This window comes from Sinocyclocheilus anshuiensis, unplaced genomic scaffold, assembly GCF_001515605.1.
Source record: "Sinocyclocheilus anshuiensis isolate Anshui unplaced genomic scaffold, SAMN03320099.WGS_v1.1 scaffold93, whole genome shotgun sequence".
NCBI classification, from domain to species: domain Eukaryota; kingdom Metazoa; phylum Chordata; class Actinopteri; order Cypriniformes; family Cyprinidae; genus Sinocyclocheilus; species Sinocyclocheilus anshuiensis.
Genome location: NW_015539852.1, coordinates 1,471,113 through 1,492,464, shown reverse-complemented (window position 1 = coordinate 1,492,464; position 21,352 = coordinate 1,471,113). Strand labels below are relative to the sequence as shown.

Sequence of the window (21,352 nt, the reverse complement as noted above, 5' to 3'; positions counted from 1 at the left end):
TCCGCCGCGGATCTCCAAATCTCCACCTCCGCCTCGGTCGCCAGAGCCCTGGGCTCCACCCTGGCCCCCCGGATCCTCGGCATCCCCCTGGCTCGTTGGCTCTTCGTCTCCACCTCGGGCTCTTCTGCCACCTGCTCCGCCGCCATTGATCGGCCCCCTGGAGTCGGCGGCCATTCCTCCTCCATGGATCCTCCCTCCGTCGGCTCCACCGTGGGTCATCGTAATGGCTGTGGCCTGGGTCCAGCTTGACTCCTCCTACTCTAAGCCCCTCCTGTTTCCTCCCTGGCTCCTCTCTCCTTCGTCACCCCCATGGACTCTGTCTGCCGGCCCCCTCCCAGGTGTCCGTCCTCCTCCTGAGCCTCCGCCCAAGTTCCCACCCATCACTCCCTCTGTTGTATTTACGGTGTGAGGTCGCACCTTCCGGGACGGGGCGAAAATAAATTTCTCAAAATCTGTTCTTCATCTTGTGGGGGCCCTCTTTGACTACAAAAGTAGATATAGGTTTGCTGGATCTTGGTGGATTAGCATAAGCAAACTGATGAGTCCAAATCCATTCATAACTGTTTTCAAACCTTAAAACTGATGTAAACTTCAACACACCCATCTTATACTTATTCAGAGAATAAGTATTCTCAGTGACAGCGATGTGCAGTGCAACATCTTACACAAACTCTGGTTAAAGCTGATAAAGGACAAATGAATGCTTGCATGACATTTCAATCTTTTTCCATCATGTTTGGACTTAAAGGGGTCATAAGATGTTGCTAAAAAGAACATTATTTTGTGCATTTGGTGTAATGAAATGTGTTTATGCGGTTTAAGGTTAAAAATACACATTATTTTCCACATACTGTACATTATTGTTTCTCCTCTATGCCCCGCCTTTCTGAAATGCGTCAATTTTCATCCCTCCTCCATGGCTCCACCGTGGGCCGCTGTTATGGCTGGGGCCTGGGTCCTGCTGAGCTCCTCCTGCTCCGGGTCCCTCCTGTCTCCTCCCTGGCTCCTCCCTCCTTCGTCACACCCCTGGTCTCTGTCTGCCAGCCTCCTCCCGGATATCCGTCCTCCTCTGGAACCTCCTCCCAAGTTCCCACCCATTCCCCTCCCCATGTTGTTTCTACGGTGCGAGGACACACCTTCCGGGAGGGGGCGTGATGACAGGGTTATGGACTTGTCTGTGTGTGTTTTTGCTCCCTGTGACCCAGTTTCTGTCTCCCGTTGATTGTGTTCATTTGATTCCAGGTGTGTCTAGTTCTTCCCCCAATTATCCTGTGTTTAAAAGCCCTAGTCCTTTCAGTCAGTGTTTGTCGTTTCTGAACGTCATTCCATGTGTTCCTGTGTCTCCTATGTACCCCTTGTGTTTGGATTATTAAAAGACTGTGGTTTGAAGCTATCTCCGTGTCTCCTCGTTCCGTGCTCCGAGTGAATTGTGACAGGCGCAACCAAACCTGTCAAAGTTATAAGTTTTACAGCTGCCTAAATACTGTGAAGGTCAGAGGTGGTTCCCTGACTTTCTCTTTTTGGAGGAATTCAGCTGTTTTAAAGAACAGAATGTTCCTGGTTGTGAGTGATGTAAGAAGAACACGGCAACATCCTCCTCCATTGGAAAAGTTCTGGGGGGCTTTTAGATTTCTTTAGCAGTACTCCAGGAAATTGTGGTCGCGGTTTCACTGTGGTCAGTTATATGCAGTTGGCTCATATGTGTTAAGTGTATATCAATTGGTATTGCTGACATTCAGTTTTAGATTACATAAATGCTGTTGCTTGCAGTATATGGCAAGTTCTTGATTCTTATTATTTTGTCTTTTTGTCTTTTGTATTTGTGGATTGTTGAACTAAAATCAAAAGCCAAAAGATCAATACCCAAACATGAATGAATATAAAAATGAACACTAAACTCAAATATAATATTTTATCTAAGCCTTTATGCACACAATACTGTTTTAAGGTTTGGGGTCAGTAAGATTGTTTTAAATAAATACTTTATTCTGCAAGTTTGAATGAAATTGATCATAAGTGACAGTAAAGACATGTATAATTACAAAAGGCTTCTTTTCCAACTAAATTCTGCTCTTTGGAACTTTGTATCCATCAAAGATTCCTAGATATATAAATATTCTGATAATAATGAAAAATGTTTCATCTATCTATCTATCTATCTCTAAACTTAAACTTCAATGCTAAAGAAAGATGATATAAACAACATAACCAGTTGCTTGCTAGTTACTAATAGTACATAAAATAGACAGGAGAATCTTATCATATTTTAAATGAAAGTTACATTTTGGAAATTGTATAAACCAATCATGCCGCAATCATATCCCGCTGCATTCTGTGGTCGTGCTAATTGTAAACTATCTGGTTCGTATATCCTGCATTAAATGCCTTTGTAGAAACTGTGATGGAAAACAGTGGTTCAAAGTCAGAAAGTGTTTATTTGATATGGGACCTCTCCTCTTATTTCTCATCCGCAAGGTTATATAACTATATAAGTACTTACATAATATCCTTTCCAGAATTTGGGGAGTGAAGGTAAATCAGAATTGTATGGTCAAATAGCCATGTACCTGCATATGGTAACAGTATGTATTTTTAAAATATATTTCTTGTAGTGACCGTTAAAGGTCACCGTTAAAAAGTGCACTGTCCATTTAATGGCCTGCAGTGGCAGCTGTGCTGTTAACTTTGTCCCTGCCACACAAAGACACGTTAAAGCTACTTTAAAGGTCCACCATTCAATTGTCCTCTCACTATACACACACACCAACTTGCCATATGTCTACCCGTAAGCCCCGCCCCCTGCCCCATAAGATCCCGCCCACCAACCTGGAGGATCGAATATCGCGTCCGTCTTTCGCTGCATCACTCGACTCCTTATTTCATCCAAATTACAGTGTTACAGCGGCACTGTTTAAGCTGAAGCCTCTCGTCCACGAGGATTTGACAGCACATAATGTTAGTATGATACCCAAACCGTCCTCTGTATCCTAAACCGGGGGTTGGGAGGGGAGAATCAGATCTTTTGACCCCAGCCATCATTCCCTGGATAACGGGCACAGAGCCACCCGACAGCCTCAATTGTTGTTTCCTTTTGCCGACATCTGCTGCGCGTTGCTCACATTTGCATCCGAAGCAACAAGAGGTCTGTATTAGGATGTAATGGACCACATTCATCTCATTTCCTGAAGACGAAATCAGCTTATTTGGATCAGAACATTTCATCTGTTTTGTTCATTCATTGAGAGCATAATAACAATCAAGGGCTTGGTGACATGATGGAGAGTGTGGAGAAGGAGTGCGGCGCTCTGGGTGGATTGTTTCAGGCGATCGTCAACGATATGAAGGTACCACGACTGTTTTATTGATGCAGATATTTAGCAAAAAAGATGGTTGTGTTTTACTGCCTTTGTTTTCATAAGGGGTCCAGCTGCCTGCACCACTGATGCTGTGATTAATGGCATGGGGGTCTCAGCATGGAGGGCTTTGTTGTGAAATGAGAATTGGACCCTTTTGTAGATGTTAGTAAAACCTGTTATATGTTAAAGCATTTTTTTCTGTGCATTTTATTTTGCGTTAAACATACGATTAATACAGTAAAATTAGAGAAAATATTTTTTCCACTGAATATAGATCTATTAGTGGTTTAGAAATGTTCAGAATTCTTTTTATCCAATTATTTTTATCCAAAATAGTTTTTATATGACGCATGGGCACCACCCACTTTTCCATGCTTAAATATAAATGTAAAATTATGTTTTGATAGTCAAATACATTCACTACTCCTACTGTCTGTCTGTTATTGTCTGTCTCATATATCCATTAGAGAGGCTCATGTGTAGTTTGATTTTTACAAAAACCATATAATCCCATTTTAACCCAATTAATTTTACTTGACATAGTCCTCGCATTTACAAATGTGAAAATGGTGCACTAAAAGTCTGCCTAGCTATTAGTTGTCCAATAAGCAAAAGACATTTACCTCTATTTTGGACTCCAGTCAGAATATCTCTCAGGCTGACCCTCTATCATATTGATGATTTTGAAAGCAATGTTAATGTGCAGGGATTACGCATGGCTCGTAAAGAGATAGAAATGCATCAGAGTGAGCTTAAATGTGGAGCTTAACTAAACTCTCACTTGCTCAAAGTCTTGTTGTGATTTTAGTGAAGTAAAAAGAATCAAATACAGCTTTTAAATAGCTGTTTGTATAGAATACAGTATGTAAAATATTGGTATTCATGCATTTAGGAAAGCATAAGTCGTAATAGTGACATTTATTTTTGACAGAAGAGAAAGTTTGTTTATTTGATGGTGAAAAACTCATTCTAATTATGGGAAATCTGGGGATTGATTGATTTAAATACCACAGTGGCTATTTTGTACAGTATAGCCTTACTAAAATCAATAAGGTATATTATTACCTGGCATGTAAATATTTGATATCTTTATTTGCACCATTTATTCTTATTTATTTATTTGGATTTTCTTTACCCACATATATTTAAGAAGAAACATTTGTAGTTATATTCCTTACTAAAAAAAAAGCCAGAATCCAATTGTGTAATGTCATCAAAAACACTCTTCTTAAAAATACTTCGTTAAATATTCAGGATGAAGGATCCAAGGTCTTTGCACATTGTTGTCGATAAGTTGAATTTAATCTGTTCTCCTGTAACATTTAAACCTCTCATGGCCACTTCTCAGATATGATCTGCTTTTCCTACAGCTTGGCCTATTTGCGATTTTTTTGGAGCGTTTTCCAGCCTGTTGCGTTGCTGGAGCAGAACCCTGTGGTTGCACGTACTGTTCCATAAATGGTTTCCATGTTCTCGTGCGGCTCCAGTAGTGAATGTTATTGCTGAAAGTTGGCGTTTGAGTGAAGTTCAGTGGCCAGATGCCAGATCTGGGGTTCATATATTGTGAACGGCTCCAGACTTGACTCGGGACCAACCCTGGCAACGTTCAGCTTGTTTGACATGCAGTATATCAACACTCGTAAAGATGGTGAAGCCGGAGAGTGTCGTAATGTCAGAGATGATGTGCGTATGTAGGGCAAACTCCTCTTCAAAAATTTGCATATTGTAGAATTTCTCTACTCCGTGAGTTCACTTGGCAGACCAAGATCTATAAAAGAGTTTACAGCTGTGGCCAAAGGTTTAGGACAGCTATTTTTGCTAGAATAATATGAAATAAAACACACAAACATAGCTGCTTTCACTTCAAAAATAAAATAGAATTAAACTAATATTAAATTAAATAAGAAATAATCATTATACTCATCTGTTTAAAGCAGTTAATTTAAAGTGCCCCTATTATGGGTTATGAAATGTTCATATTTTGGTTTTGGGAGTCCCCAACAACAGGTTGACATGCATGTAAGGTCAAAAAACTATTTCATTGTCTTATAATATGCATTTATTTTTTACCTTATTTGCTCAACGACTCCCAAACGATTCGTTTAACGATTCATTTTTCCTAACCCCTCCTTTGTGTGACGCTAATCTGCGGTGATTGGTCCGATTTGTCTCATTTTCATTTCATCATGCCTGTAATGCCTGATAAAGCAGCATTTGTGAGCGCATTGCTGCTTTGTTTACAGCCGTTACTGGGGAAACAGCTATTTTTACCGCTATGCCTGATAAAGCAGCGTTTGTGAGCGCAGTGCTGCTTTGTTTACAGCCGTTACTGGGGAAACAGCTATTTTTACCGCTCCAAAAGCCTTAGTGGCAAAGAATAAATTTGCATTTTCATTCAGACCAAAGCGAAAAGACCAACAAGTGGGCGGGCAATATGCTAATGTTTCATGTTGATGTTAACATGAAACGGCTTGGGATTCGTTTTAAAAACGAATCGTTTCAATGATTCAGAGTCGACTCTTTCTTTTGAGAGACAATAACTTTATACACGGTGATCTTTCAGGTTTAAAACTTGGCAGGAGGTATTTTTATTTAAAGATCACTTTAAATTGATCAAAAATGACAATAAAGACTTTTACATTGTTAAGTAAATGGTGTTGTTTTCGATGTTTTTCTGGTATTTAACAGTTCACATAAAAATATTCCTTTTTTTCAACATTGATAATAAGAAATGTTTCTTGATGATTTTTGAATGATCATGTGACACTGAAAACTGGCTGCTGAAATTCAGAATGGGAATAAATGACATTGTAAAATATATAAAATAAAAACAGTTATTTTAAATGGTATTAATTTCACAATTTTACTGTTTTTACTTTTTGATCAAATAAATGCAGCCTTGGTGAGCATAAGAGACTTATAGACCCTAAACGTTTGGATGATAATATATTTTTGTTCTTTTTTTTTTTTTTGATACTCTAGTCATATGTTTATGCATTATACTGCATACACCACACAAACCAGAGTTTGTGAGAGAGATTGTAAAGAGAGCAGAGTAAAGAGAGATTGTGTGTAACTAAAGGGTGAAATTTTAGCTGCACAGTGAGCTGTGGAGCAAAGTTACGTTTTTTTTTTCCCCCAAAACAAAAGAAAACCTAGATTCCAACATCAACAACAAAAATAAATCAGACACCCTTGCATTTATTTATTTGTTTATGAAATAATAAGAAACCACTGTTTACAGTAGATATCTTAGATTTTCTACCATATCTCCCTATTTAGTGGTTGTGTCAGCAGAAATGCCAGAATGCACTTATTCAGCAGTTTTGACCAATTTTTTAACACAAATGTGTATAGAAACAAAGGATTTTCAAACAGATAAATGTCTTAACCTCTGAATGAAAGATAATTTGCTCATGGTCATCAGAGACCCATGTAACAACAACCTTATCCCAACCTCTCCAGTTTCTTAACAAGAGCTGTCAGCACAATTTTAAAAAGATTCTTCCCTCCTGTCCCTGAAAATGTCACTTTATTAAAGACAGACTTTCTCTTGAATTGATCCAATGTGAAAGCTGTTTTTCAGTTGTTTTGTATATGATGCATCTTGGGGTGTGATAATAAATAATTATTTTGGAATGAAAATTCTTAATGTTTTATAAAGGTTTTTCTTGACCAATGAAGTGTTTCTGGTTAAGCTTGTTAAAGTGATAGTACACCCAAAAACGAAAAGTTTGTCATAATTTACCCACCCTCATATCGTTCCAAGCCTGTATGACTTAGATATTCTGAAGAATGTTGGTAACCAAACAGTTTTGGAGCCCATTGACTGGTGCTGATTATATGGACAAAAAACACTGAGACAAAATGTCTTCAATTATGTTTCAAAGAAGAAAGTAAGCCATGCAAGTTTGGAACGATGTTTAAGAAGCCTAAGACACCAGCATCCTATGTTGGGTAACGACATATGCTGGTCATTTCAACAGCATATAAAGTCATGATGACAGACAGGGTCAGCACACCTGGTCAAAATGTTGCTGGTGTTCCTGTAGAGAATGTTCTTCCAACACAGATGTAAGTGTGTCATGAATGTTTGTATTCAGCGAGACATCTGGTCCTCATCTGAAGTGCTTTGCTCTCTTTGTGGTACATGGAGTTCTGAATGTGTCTGTGTTTTGTAGTACCTGTATGTGTGCAGTTTAGTGTTGAGGTTTATGTGCTTACTAACTCTCTCATATGTCTCTCTTCATTCCTGTAGTACTCATACCCAGTGTGGGAAGACTTCATTGCAAAGGCCACGAAACTACACTCCCAGCTAAGGTAATTTAAGATGTCTTTTATTAGTTATTTCTTTCATCTTTTCGGAGATATTGATACTCACTTTAGGCCCTGTTCCAAATGGCACCCTCAACCCTTGCGGTCCACCTGTGCAGTCTACATTTTGCTGCATGGGGTGTTGGGTAATAGTCTGCTCCAGTGTGGGATTGACAAAATGCCGAATGAGCACTCTTCTGATTCTGAATCATAAAATAACAAATGAGACACCCTCAGGCCTCATGGACTTCACAGCATCAAATTCACTTCAAGTTCACATCAAGCGCTTCATTTGGGACAGGGCCTTAATCTGCATTCTCAAGATGTGAATCAGCTTGATTTTCAGCAGTTCTGTCGCTGTTCCTAATCAGCACTGGCGCTGATGACTATAAATGTTTTGCTGTTTACTCCCTCACAGAACCACATTGTTGGCGGTCGCAGCGTTTCTGGATGCTTTTCAGAAGGTGGCAGACATGGCAACCAACACGAGAGGTACATTTAAAATGTTGAGATCACAATGATCAACGGTTGTTGAGTTGCAGGTTGTTGACTGTTTTGGGTGACTATAATAAACTTTTGCATATAGTCAAATTGCACAGTTTCATTTCATCCCTATGAAATCGGAAGGAAGTTGGAAGTGGGTCTGCATGATTTGGGGAATGATTTATGCATGATTTGCTAAATTGCAATTGTGATTTAAAATGTGATAAAAAAATTCCGGGTTTGCTGCTTGTTTGAAGGGCTGCCTGATTTGACCAAATTTTTGTGTAAATCAATATGGCTATAACATAAAACATATATTTAAAAATAATAATAATAATTATTATTATTATTACTACTACTAACTAAAAAATAAAAATATAAAAATGTTAAATAAAAAATTAGTATTTAAGAAAAATATAATAATAATTTCAACTGTAAAATTATAATAAAAATATTTATACAATATTACAAATATAAAATTATTACAAATATCATAGAAAAATTATATTTATCTTATTTTTTTAATTTTCAAACATTTTATTTTTAAAACTGCAGGGAGCCCGGCTTCTCTTTTGATAAGTGCTTCTTATTACAAGTATGGAAAGATGGTAGGCACATGTTGCATTTCCAAACGCATGTTAAATCGACCCAAACTTGAGATGGAGTTTGTGTGGAGCAGCATTTACTGCAAACCGAGGTGCTCTGAGATGCTTCAAACACTGGCAGATAATGAGATGCTCACGTGAAAACACAGTGTCGTGCTTTACTCTGAAACACGAAGCACATATATTTATTTAATTAAATAACATCCTATGTGGACTGAGCCGTGTTGCGATTTTCAATTTTGTCTAGTTTTCTTTCATATGAATACATCAGAAAGGTCACTTTGAGTTTGTTCTGATAACTAGGAAATGGCTTGAGAGTCATATTTCATCATAGTTCAATTCTGCTTCTAGCTGGCTGCTATTGAATCTCTGAAACCGAATCCTTCCTGTGCCATTAAAATCCTCTAGTTACTGCCTGCAGGGACCAGACAAGGCCAAACAAATCTAGTCTTCATGAACACGGTTAAAGGATGTGGGTCAGGCATAGCTGTTGGCCTAGAGCTGAATTACTCATTTGTATCTGTCTTGTAAATTGCACCATATGTACACAAGCGCTGAATGCACTGGATCTTTATTTCCCATGTAGTGTGCGTGGGTTTGTGTGTATAAGCACCGACCAGCCACAGTAGACAAAGGGACCGGTTGCTATTGGCTACCAAAATCTACAAGGTTACAGCACTTGCACAGGAACTACAGATACCTCACAGAGACCAGACAGACATAAAAAGCTCTGGTTTTAAATATCTGCTTAGTGTGGGAGAGAAATTATGATGGAATAGTTTATTTGACACTTCAGTTTATGAACTTTGATACTGGTTTGTGCTTGTTAGACAAGCTTAATCAGGGCAGTGATAATCTCCAGTATCTATTTTTTTTATATATTTTTAAAAAATCAATGATATTATTTTTTCAATATATTTCGATAATTTTAAATTGTTGAATAAAAAAGTTATGCCACCCACCCCATTCTGGCGATATATATATATATATATATATATATATACACACACACACACACACACACATATATATATTTATTGCCATAATGTTTGCTGACACAACTTAAATATGTTGCCTAAAATATATTTTATTTTTAAATAAAATTTTTTTTTATTATTTTTTTATTTTATTTATCCTGCATAACTTTTAGCAGCTGGTTATATCAGCCAGTGTTGGGGAAAGTTACTTTTAAAAGTAATGCATTACAAAATTGCATTACTCCATTGAAAAAGTAACTAATTGCATTACTTTGTTGCTTTTTATGTAAAGTAATGCATTATGTTACTTTTGCGTTACTTTTTGTCGGCTGGGCTTGGCTTGCTTATTTATTTTATTATTTTTTTAATAACAAAAAAGCCCAAAAGTTATATTATTGGCAACTGTAAAGGCCCTTTCACACCAAAAGTGAAATGAATAAGCCTCAGGCTGAAGGAAGTGCCTCTGCCTCTGTACCTCACTCCTGATTTCTCTCAACACAGGGACAGGAGAGATGTCAGGGGGAAAAAAGTAACTTAAGTTACTTATATGAAAAAGTATCTCAGATATTTCATTGTAATTGTAAAAGTAATGCATTACTTTACTAGTTACTTGGGGAAAGTAATCTGATTACGTACCTCATGTTACTTGTAATGCATTACCCCCAACACTAATATCAGCACACTTGTAGTGATAAGAAATGTAGACAGACACAATATGGAGTAGTTTCTATAGAGACTATATCACATTTCACATTTAGTTTTGTATCAGTCTAGTAAAGGCTAATGCAAAGTCTTTACCCGCAACACAGCTACCTATCCACCTTCACCCTTCTGCCTGGTTCAGAATTATTACCAGATGCCAGTGAACCAGATTGATTCCATTTGTCCTGCGGGAGCGCTTTGTTCTGCTCGGACTCCAAACATACAGCACTGCCATAAATTAGTTCAGTGAACTGTCAATAATTTTAGTGGATGGCTGTCACTGGAGCATTTTCACCTCTGACCCGGTCTGGCTGTTGTTTATGACTTTGAGTCGATATAAAAGTTACAAGTAGTTACAATATACACCGAACTTTGGGTAATGTCCTAATTTTAAGAACAGAATTCATTACCAGATTCTTGCTTTTATATTTATTTTTTGTGATGCCCTTGTTTTTTGGTTTCCAGTAGCGCCACACTGAAATGATATCTACTCTACACCAATGAGAGGGCAGCATATAATCCCTGGTATTAAGTGTCAGCAACAGTAGGCATGCGTTCTCTTTGAATTAGGGACAGGCTGGGGGCACTGGCACAGCTGGAGATCTCACTAAAACACTGACATCAGACTGATTCTCGTCTCACCGGCTTCCAGTGACACACATTCTTCCCCCCATCACCCCAGTCAGCAGGCCCGTAATCGCACACAGTCCGGACAGTCACACAGCCTTTCAGTGGCCTGAACGTTTAAAGTATTTGAATATAAGTGAATCGCTATCACTTTACAATAAGATTTACTTTATTTATGCAGGTGTCCTGAACAAACAATCAACAACAATTGGTTTATGTTAATAAAAAAATATACATTTCTATAATATAATAGAAAAGAATAGAATAGAATATTGTAATATAATATAATAATTACAGCATTTTATTATCTAGATTAATGCTAATTTATTATATTATATTAATGTTATAATATAATAATAATAATATATTACATTAGAATATATAATTATAAATAAACATACTATTGTTCATTATTATTTCATGTTTATTCATAATATATTAGTTAATTTATACACCTTGAAATGACAGTATATGTATCACTATATGTAGAAATGACCATTTATTAAGATTAATCAATGCTTTGATTGAACATTATGAACATTAACCAGTTCATGATTCATCTTGATGATTGCCTGGATGTCACCGTTTTGATCACTATTAAGGTTTCATCAAGTTTCATCTCAGTGGAGAAAAAAACTTTTTTTTTTTTTGTGTCAGTTAGTATGTTAAGTGTTAGTAGGCTTGAGAATATTAATACAGGGAATGTCAATATGAAAGAAAATTACATAGTGTCTCTCTCTCTCTCTCTCTCTCTCTCTCTCTCTCTCTCTCATACCTTTCCCTGCTATTACGACTCCCTGCCTTTTATAGCAAAGGAGTCCAGCACTCTGGCTTTTTTGTGATCTTTTTAGTCATGGCATCATGGTCAGCGGTTTTTTATAGAGCAGATGTGGGCAGTCTTCATTAGTGCACGTGTTAGACAGGCGTGGAAGTGTTTGATGTCTGTGTTTGACTTGCATTTGGACGTCTGGCCTCTAAAAAGAACAGAATTTGCTTACATTCACTTCCAGTGATGAATGTTAGAGGAGGGATGTTTACTGGAACACAAGTCAAATGTAATGATACATGCTTTGTTCATCTAGATCTTTATTAACACATCTAAGTCAATGTGTTTATATGATGTCAGCACTATGCATTGCACCACCCCATAGTGATTTAGTTGTGTAAGTGTATAGTTAGTCCCGCGGGTAATTTCTTATGTTGTGAGAGATGCGCCATGGGAGATGGTCACAAACCTCTCTGTCATGGGATCGGGGTGAGGTGTGTTTTAATGATGGCTCTTGGGTCTGTATTTGTGTGTTTTCCATCCACGCTGATGACAGGCTCTTCTCAGCGTATGTATACTGTATGAGTACTTATGTCTATACATGGAAGGAGCTTGAAAGCGATTTCGCCCCGGCTTGCAGTGGCGAGGCAGAGATGTGTAATCCTCTTTACCTTGTTCTGACACACAGACTGAGTTTGTGCATGTTAGTGCGAGTGTGTGTCAGTGGGACGCAGTGGGCTGCTAATCTTCCCTGCAGCTCTGAAAGAAGAAAGTCATATACACCTAGGATGCATCGGGGGTGAGTAAAAAACAGCCTAATTTTCATTTTTGGGTGAACTAACCCTTTAACACGCATATAGAAACATAAGGAGAGCAAGAGATTGATTGTTAGAGTCAGTTTATTTTTAATTAATACTATAGTAGTTCAGTTTCCTTTACATCTTTAACTAGCCGTTAATTTATCAATTGAATGGGTGACCTATCCTCATTAATCATGCAAACATTTGCCCCCCCTGAGAGAATTGGCAGGAATTGGCCGCCACTGTTAGAATGATTGCTGATGCTCATTACCATTAGGTTAAAAATCAAATTGTGTTCCAGTACCCTCAGAAGTACCTCAGTAACACATACCTCTGGCTGGGAATCAAAAGATGATGACGAACAGCAGACAGGGAAAAGTGATAATGTTATCTTGAACTCACGCCTGACTGAACTACTGTCACCCTTAATAGAGAGACAGACAGAGAAGAGGGGTCAATTTATGTCTGTTTTAGTCAAATGTGTGAGTGTGTTTTTGCTGAAGCTATAATGTGAAGGACATCTGGTGAGGAGGACTGCGGAGTATTTTTAGCAGCAGTGCTCTATCCCCCAGACAGGAAGTCTTAGAAGCTGTAAACACACATGCACACACTCACACTAAGCCATACACACATGGGCATCCTTAATGTCCCTTCCTCATGCCAGAGAGAGTCCTGGGGAGTCTGGAGTAATTGAGAACAGATAGAGTGAAGGCAGGGGGCCAAACTCAGCTTTGCTGTCACTGGTCTTCCTGTCTCTGTCTGTTGTTTCATGTAACTCGTGCTAGACTGAACGTGTGAGAGCATCTTTGACATTGAGTCCTTCTGTTTATTAGTCTGCTGGTTTATTAGATCGTTATGTAACCCTCAGAAATGTTCTTGATGCAGGCTTTCTTCAGCAAAAACGTGATTTGTAGCTACAAACGTGAGAAGAGGGAAAGAGCAGTGGATGTTTTTGTTTTTACTCGTGTGCATTTATGTTTGAGGTGTTTACATGAAGAATTGAGTATCTCAGCACTTCATGTTTTCTTCGATCCCACACTATAGTGGCCCCAAAGAGATATTTATTAAATGTAAAGTGAATCCTCATTTGTAACCCACTGTACTTTTCTAATGTGGTGCATTTCCAAGTGAAACTAGATATTCCGAGGGCAAGACTTCATTTTATCCATTAAGACTTGATTGGAGAGTCAGAATGGAGTCGGACCAAATGTGAGTTTGCTAAAACACTGAAAAAGAACAAACTTTATTTTATTCAAAGTGTATTTTTATATTGGTCTAATAGAAAATCATGGTTTCTGGTTTAAACCTGTTCTGGTTGTCTAAAAGCAAATAAAACTCCCAACAGAAAATAATTAAAATCAACAATTTTGTTTAAATAGTATTTTCTAGTTGTAGATGATGTGTAGAATACCTATGGGCTAGCTTTACTGACTGCAGAAATGATTGCGGGTTTTATTAATTATTGGGGATTCTTTAGTACTTGCAGAAAATATGATAAATATTTTAAATTAAAAAGACATCAGAATAAACATTAATGACTTTCACACTTTACGTAAGTAAACTAAATTAATTAAACACTAAACAGACTAACAAATGTTTTAGTGTCATTTTAAGTAAAAAATCTACTTGCATATTATAGCTAATAATTTTTATGGCGAAGTTAAGTTGTAAAAAATGACTTATGTCCAAAGAAAATATGATTAAGTATGGTCTTTATAATAAATCTGTTTATTTTTGTATGCACGTTTTTGTCTTTGGGAAAATAAATATTTTCAATTCATATTAAATCAAAATGTAAGGTTTCAACAAAAACAAAAAATATAATTTTAGAAAAACAAATAAAATTGTCTGTAATAAATTACAGTATTTTTTAAGTTGGTCCAAAGTATAATTTTTTCAGAGTAAATAGCTAAAATTATAGCACTGCTCAAGTGACATTAGTGGAAAATAAAAGTCTTTTCAGAGAAAAATCAAACTGTTGCAGTGCCAGCCATTCACAGGCTCTGTTAAGAGTGTGCCAACTACTTCTGCACCTGCACACATATCCATTCAGAAAGCGAAAGGGCACATCTGAGAGTCAGAAACCCATGGAAGCTGCTTCTCTGTTCAGATGGATGTGAAGGCTGTTCCTTTATCAGATGTTTTGACTAAAATAATGTTAAGGTCACGTTTAGTTTCTTTGTCAAGGTGGCCAGAACCAAATGTTTTTCTCATCTCCCACCACTTTTAATCACAAAACGACAGTAATCCAGTGAGCTTTTATTTTTAAAGTAAACATGGATTCAAATTTGACTCTGTTCCCTTTCATAATGCACATTCTTGGTGTTATTGTGAACAATTAACATTATAGTTATGCTACACTCTTAAAAATGCTGGGTTGTTTTCAAAATTTAACCCAACGGATGGGTTAGTCCACATTTGACCCAAAGTTGGGTTGAAACAACCCTGCATTTTTTAGAGTGTATAAGTTGCTCAACGCTCAATTTTCATTCTCAACTGAGGTCACCAAGATCAGGTTCAAAGTGAAAATTTTGTTGTCATTTACTTCCATTCTATGGATGAAAATCTCTTCCTTTGTGTTCCTTTATAGAAAGAAAGTCATACAGGTTTGGAACAACATGAGGTTGAGTAAATGGCAATGATAAAATTATCATCTTTTGGTGAACTATCCCTTTAAACAGCAGTTGATCACATGAGCAGTTCCTCAAGGGTTCACAGATCTGCTAAATAGCTTCCCAGTCATGGGCAGGTGTTGGAGGCAGTGAGAGTTTGGCTGAATGGAGCATCTGAAGCCACTGCGTTACGTGATGTGAAGGAAGGCTGTGGGAGTCGAAAGTGTCCGGTCAGGGTGGGAGGCCAGGGGACTCCTGGATACAGGAAGTCTGTGAACGCTTTTAGGATGGAGCTGTCAGCTGATCCCTCAAGGGAAGGGAAGAGGATGCTGGCAGGTGCGTGAGTGTGTTTGTGTAGCATATCATCTGGACTGTAGCAATGACGTCGAGAAGGTCTGTTTTTGAGATAATAAAGCCTTCGCTTTTGAGCGAAAGTGCAGCTGTGAACTTTGCACTGAGCCATGCAAATTGATGTGTGTGTGTGTGTGTGTGCACAGATCAACTCAGGAACAGCTCTGTTATGTCTCAACACCAGTACCGTTGAACTTGATTTGCCTTGCCAAATACCTTTGAGAATAGGATGTGAGACGTGCGCGCTTTTGGACAAGCACGCTGTGTACTGAAAGTGGGCCTTTCTCTCAGACAGACACTATGGGATGGACCTGTGGGTCTGAGCCAAATGGTACACAGGGAATTTTCTTTCTTTCTTTTCTTTTTTTTTGCAATATCATTTCCTGACTACAGCCCTTTAGACCGAGGATTCAGATGGCTAACCTTCCTTTCCTCTTAACTCTCACCTGGTTTGGCCACCATTCAATCTGTCAGTGTCCCACCCAATGGGACAAACTGTGAAAACTCCAATTTGAAAGAAGTAAAACAACTTGTCATTTAGGCACTGGTGCTTTTTATAGTGCTGATTTGATTGAAGAAAATGCATAAATAAATATGTCATATATCAAATAGAATTTAATTTGAAGCAGGGTTATGATCGTTATCGTTAATATCATTATTATCATAACTACAACTAAAACTAAAACCAATATTATATATATATATATATATATATATATATATATACACATGCAATATTATACAATATTATATAATATATATATACTGTATATTATTTGAAATAAACATTTAGCCTACTGAAATAAAATATAAAAAAAACGTTATTTTATTTCAGCTAGTTGCCAGGGAATATCTCTCATTTTTATTTAAAGCTGAAGTACTACAATAATCAATTACTAAATACTAAAACTAAATACACTAAAACTAAAAACTAACATTTAAAAACTACTTAAAGAAAACTAATAAAAAAAATGTAAATGCAACAAAATTACTAAAAATGTAACTGCAATTAAAATGAAAACAAAATATAAAAAATAACATCTAATTCAAAATATTAACAAAATCTATAATAGTGATACTAAAATAACACTGGTTTGAAGAACTTAAAAATCTTCAAATCTTTGTACTTTACTCATATTTGAAGTCTCAAAAGAACTGACGTGCCTCTTTGCAATGAACTCTCATGTAAGAGGCTGCTTGTTTTGAAGGTTTTCAGGTGTGTGTGTGTGTGTGTGTGTGTTTGTGTGGTAATAGGAGGGCAGGTTATTGCCGGCCTCTCCCATTCTCTCCTGTAATAATGGTGTTTAGGAAACATAAGCAGACAGGAAAGGCAGATACAGAGTGGAAGAATGGAGGGATATCCCTTTACCAGGTTCCCTCCTTTTCCCTTTGGACGTGGCTGGATGGAGAGATGGAGTGCTGTTCTTCTGGGCTGCTCCTATTTCTTATTTCACACACACAAATTTATATTTGATGTACAAAAACACTAGGCCTATGACATAATTCATCTCTTTTAAAAGCTTGTGTAATTGACAGACAGTTTTCATTTGTTTTGCTTTTTTAAAGATATTTGATGTTTGGTTCCATTATTGGTTCTTGCATTCTTCCACCATTGCGAATTAAATACTCTGATGGATTTTGCTGCAATGCTTATTCAAAGGTACCACAAGTCTGTAGTCCAATTCCCTAAGAAATTACCCTGATGAGACTGTTCTTTTTAGTGAATCAAAAACATACTGCGCAACCAGTGTAGTCTGATTCTTGAACAAATGACTAATGAGCCAGTTTGTTTTAGTGAATAAAAACACACACAGCAGCACAACCAGTATAGTTTGATTCCTGAACAAATGACATGCACAAATCTAATGAGCCATTTTTTAGTGAATCAAAAACAACACAAGTGTAGTCCAATTCCCAAATGAATGACTCTAATGAACCAGTTCTTTTTAGTGAATCAAAAACATAAAAATGCTTTTATATATACATAAATATAAATATATACAACTTACAACTGTGACAATCAGTGTAGAATCAGTGTGACTGGTCGTTTATAAGACAGCATGTATCTAAAGATTCACATTATGTACTTAGTAGTATTTTACAAATATTAATGAATGAAATAGGTAACCATTTTTGTTTGTTTGGTATTGTTGTTCATGCAAACAGATCTTTTGCAAGATTAAAAAAAATGTATTTCATATTGAAATCATCTCATTATTTGGCAATGAATATGCATCCCCCCCCCAAATATTGAAAGAATCATTAGAGGAACAGTTAAGGAAACAGAATCATTAAGTGGAACACTGTAAATACCAGAATCGTTTAGTGCTTTACGTTTCCCATCCCTAGTTATCATAATCAGTCAGATATTCCCTTATATCCACTGGCCCCTTGAACTCTGTAAGTAGAGCCTTTGGCCCTTCTAGCCTGTGTAACCTACTGGCCCTCATACCGACAGAGTTCAATCTCATCAGATCTGGCTGTGAGATTGGGGGAAATCTTAGCTAAGCTGGTTGTGTTAAGGCCCAGGCAGGCTGAGCTTTATAGCTTAAGACGCCATTTTAATTACACTTGGCTGGAGAGGAAAGTTAACACTGCTAAGTAATTGTGTTCAAGGTCACCAAGCGAGTGAGCACTTCTTGATGGATCAGAGTCATTCAGTTTAGGAAGTATTCTATTTGTGGTCTTTGAAGTTCTGTCTCTTGTGAATATGGTGCAATTATTTTGCATTTTCACTGAGTAAGCAGCACATACTTTTTCCTTTAATGGGCCCGCCTTTGTGTTTCTGATTAGTTTGCCCCCTTGTGGCCATTTTTATATGTGCGATTAAAATCTATATGAGGACAAATTTGTCTGAAGTGTTTTTGAAAATATTGACTATCGACACTCAAAATGTTCTCATTTCATATTTATTTCTTTATTTAACATTCATTTGTCTTGTTGTCAGGTGCCACCAGGGATATCGGCTCCGCTTTGACACGGATGTGCATGCGACACCGCAGCATCGAGGCCAAACTACGCCACTTCACCAAGTGAGTGATCGACCCTTCCATGGCGTGATTACTTTCATGCCTTGCTCCCCGCCAGTCAGACGGCACAGACAGGATTTTATGTCTGTGCCAGGCATTGATTTTCCACTGTGGAGATAAGCAAACATTCATGGATCAATCAGCCTGCTCTAAGGCTTTAATGTGTTGTCTTCAGAGAGACCAAATTAGCTCACCGCTCACAGATTTCAAATGCTGACCTTAAAGAAATAGTTTACCCCAAAAAAAAAACATTTTCTCATCTCATACTCACCCTCATTTCATTCCAAACTACTCATATGATTTTCTTTATTCTGTGGAACACAAAAGGAGAAAATCTTCACACTGCTCCCATATAGTTGTGTTTTAATTTTTATTTTTGTGGTACATACTGTATAAGTGTGTATACACCACTGGTCAAATATTTGAGTAATTTACATTTTTTATGTTTTTGAAAGAAGTCTCTTATGCTCATCAAGGCTGCATTTATTTAATAATGAAATAATAATAATGAAATACACTAAAACAGTAATGTTGTGAAATATTATTACAATTTAAAAGAACTGTTTTCTGTTTTAGTATATTTTAAAATGTGATTGTTTCTATGATGGCAAATCTGAATTTCAGCTGCCATTACTCTAGTCTTCAGTGTTATTCATCACTCCAAAATGCTGATAATGCTGAGACACTTTTTATTACCAATGTTGAAAACAGTTTTTGCTTGATACACTACCATTCAAATGCTGGGTTGAGTTATTTCTATTTCAAATAAATGCTGTTCTTTTGAACTTTCAATTCATCAAAGAATCCTGAAAAAATGTTTCACGGTTTCTGCAAAAATATTAAGCAGTAAAAACTATTTTCAGCACTGAAAATAAATAAAAACCATTATTAATAGTTTAGCACCAAATTATGCTTTGCCATAACAGAAATAAATTACATTTTAAACTATTAAACCGTCTTTCTAAATTGTAATATTATTTCACAATATTACAGTTTTTGCTGTATTTTTGATCAAATAAATGCAGCCTTGAGCATAAGAGATTTTTTGCTAAAAAAGTGTAATTATTCCAAAATGTGACCAGTAGTACAATCAAAATTCATATATATATTTCCAATATAAACATAGAGTTTCATTTTTTTTTGTTCTTCTTTAAATGATACTGTGATGTTGGGTGGCCATTTTAAATACTGGATTATTTCTATTGTTTCATTTTTGCCATTTTTAATTTATACTCAGTGCTCTAATGGAAAAAATGATCGCCCCACTCCAAGACAAGATAGAAGAGTGGAAGAAAACAGCTGCCCTGCTTGATAAAGACCATGCCAAAGGTGGGACTGACTCAGTTGTCGATATGCAAACCTGTTCATACTCACTGCACTACTATCGTCTGTGAATTTACACCTTCCTTCTGTTCACCAGAGTACAAGCGCTCTAGGCAGGAGATCAAGAAGAAATCATCTGACACAATAAAGCTGCAGAAGAAAGCCAGAAAAGGTTGGTCTTTTTATTCTCTCTGTCAGCACAATGATTTCCCCTCTCGCTGACACTCTCTCTGTGCATTATTTTCAGAGTATTACTGCATTTGGTATGTTAAATTATTCGTGAAATGTGTCGTGTCGTGCTGGGATCTTTTCTAACTCAACCCCCTCTCTTGCATGCTTACTTTTTCCGATGCCAAGATTAATTAGGTTAGGTTAAAAGGTCACGGTAACCCTATTAAATCAGATGAAGGTGATCAGTAATGTGTACCACCATCTAGTGGAGGATTGATTTTAAAGGGATAGTTCACCCAAAAATGAATATTCTGTTATTATTTACTCATTCTCATGTTGTTTCAAGCCTGTATGACTTCCTTTCTTCTGTGGAACATAAAAGAAGGTATTTTGAAGAATGTTGAGGGGGAAAATGTATAATGTATGACTCGCTTGCGATTTCATTCCTTTGCATTCCCTCACACCTTTGCAATTTCTTCATGGCAATGCTATTTTTCTCTCTGTCTTTCATACAATGATTGGCTTGGCTTCTGCTTATAAACTGTAGAACTACCAGGTATGTATTCAGGCAGTTCATGGTTCATTCCATCATAGTTCATCACATTTAGCATGACTAACATTGATTTCATTTCATCATGTGTTTTAATGAGAATGTTTTAGTGTCCTCTTCAAACACAAAATTCCATTGTTCACAAAGTGTGCTCATCTCATTGTCATTCTTTCCATCAGACATAATAAGCATCTTTGTTGTGAAATCACAGCGCACAATCATGCAATATTTGCAGTGTGTTTAGATTCATAGCATCAACTCTGTGTCATTTATTATTTTCATTATATGGTCATGAAGGTTTCCTTGCATGAAGCCTGACAATGCCTGGTTGCTGTGTTGACATTATCCACCCTAATCTGTCTTTGGTTGTGCTGACCCATGGGACATTTGTGTTGACATCTACATCAAACATTTCATGTGTTAAAATGCTAAAATATGCATTTTCAGTGCATCTCAGCATACACTACTGTTCAAAAGTTTGGGGTCTGTAACATTTATGAATGTTTTTAAAAGAATTAACTAATACTCACCAAGGCTTTATTTGATCACAAATACAGTAAAAACAGGAAAACTGCTATTTTAAAAACTGTTTCCCTTATTAACATATTTTAAAATGTAATTTATTCCTGTGATGGTAAAGCTGAATTTTCAGCAGTCATTACTCCAGTCTTCAGTGTCACATGATC

The 21,352-nt window shown here is 36.9% G+C and overlaps 1 protein-coding gene across 1 annotated transcript in view; it reads left to right on the top strand.

Annotated features, from left to right (window-relative positions):
* Window positions 1-3,052: 3,052 nt before the first annotated feature.
* The window catches only part of LOC107684676 (MTSS1-like protein), a 29,192-nt gene continuing 10,892 nt past the window's right edge, over window positions 3,053-21,352 (top strand). The window contains exons 1-7 of the mRNA XM_016481001.1: window positions 3,053-3,344; window positions 7,615-7,676; window positions 8,089-8,162; window positions 18,541-18,625; window positions 19,860-19,951; window positions 20,043-20,117; window positions 20,664-20,672. Of these exons, the coding sequence (XP_016336487.1) occupies window positions 3,273-3,344; window positions 7,615-7,676; window positions 8,089-8,162; window positions 18,541-18,625; window positions 19,860-19,951; window positions 20,043-20,117; window positions 20,664-20,672 (469 nt within the window). The 5' untranslated portion in view covers window positions 3,053-3,272. The remainder of the gene's footprint in view (window positions 3,345-7,614; window positions 7,677-8,088; window positions 8,163-18,540; window positions 18,626-19,859; window positions 19,952-20,042; window positions 20,118-20,663; window positions 20,673-21,352) is intronic.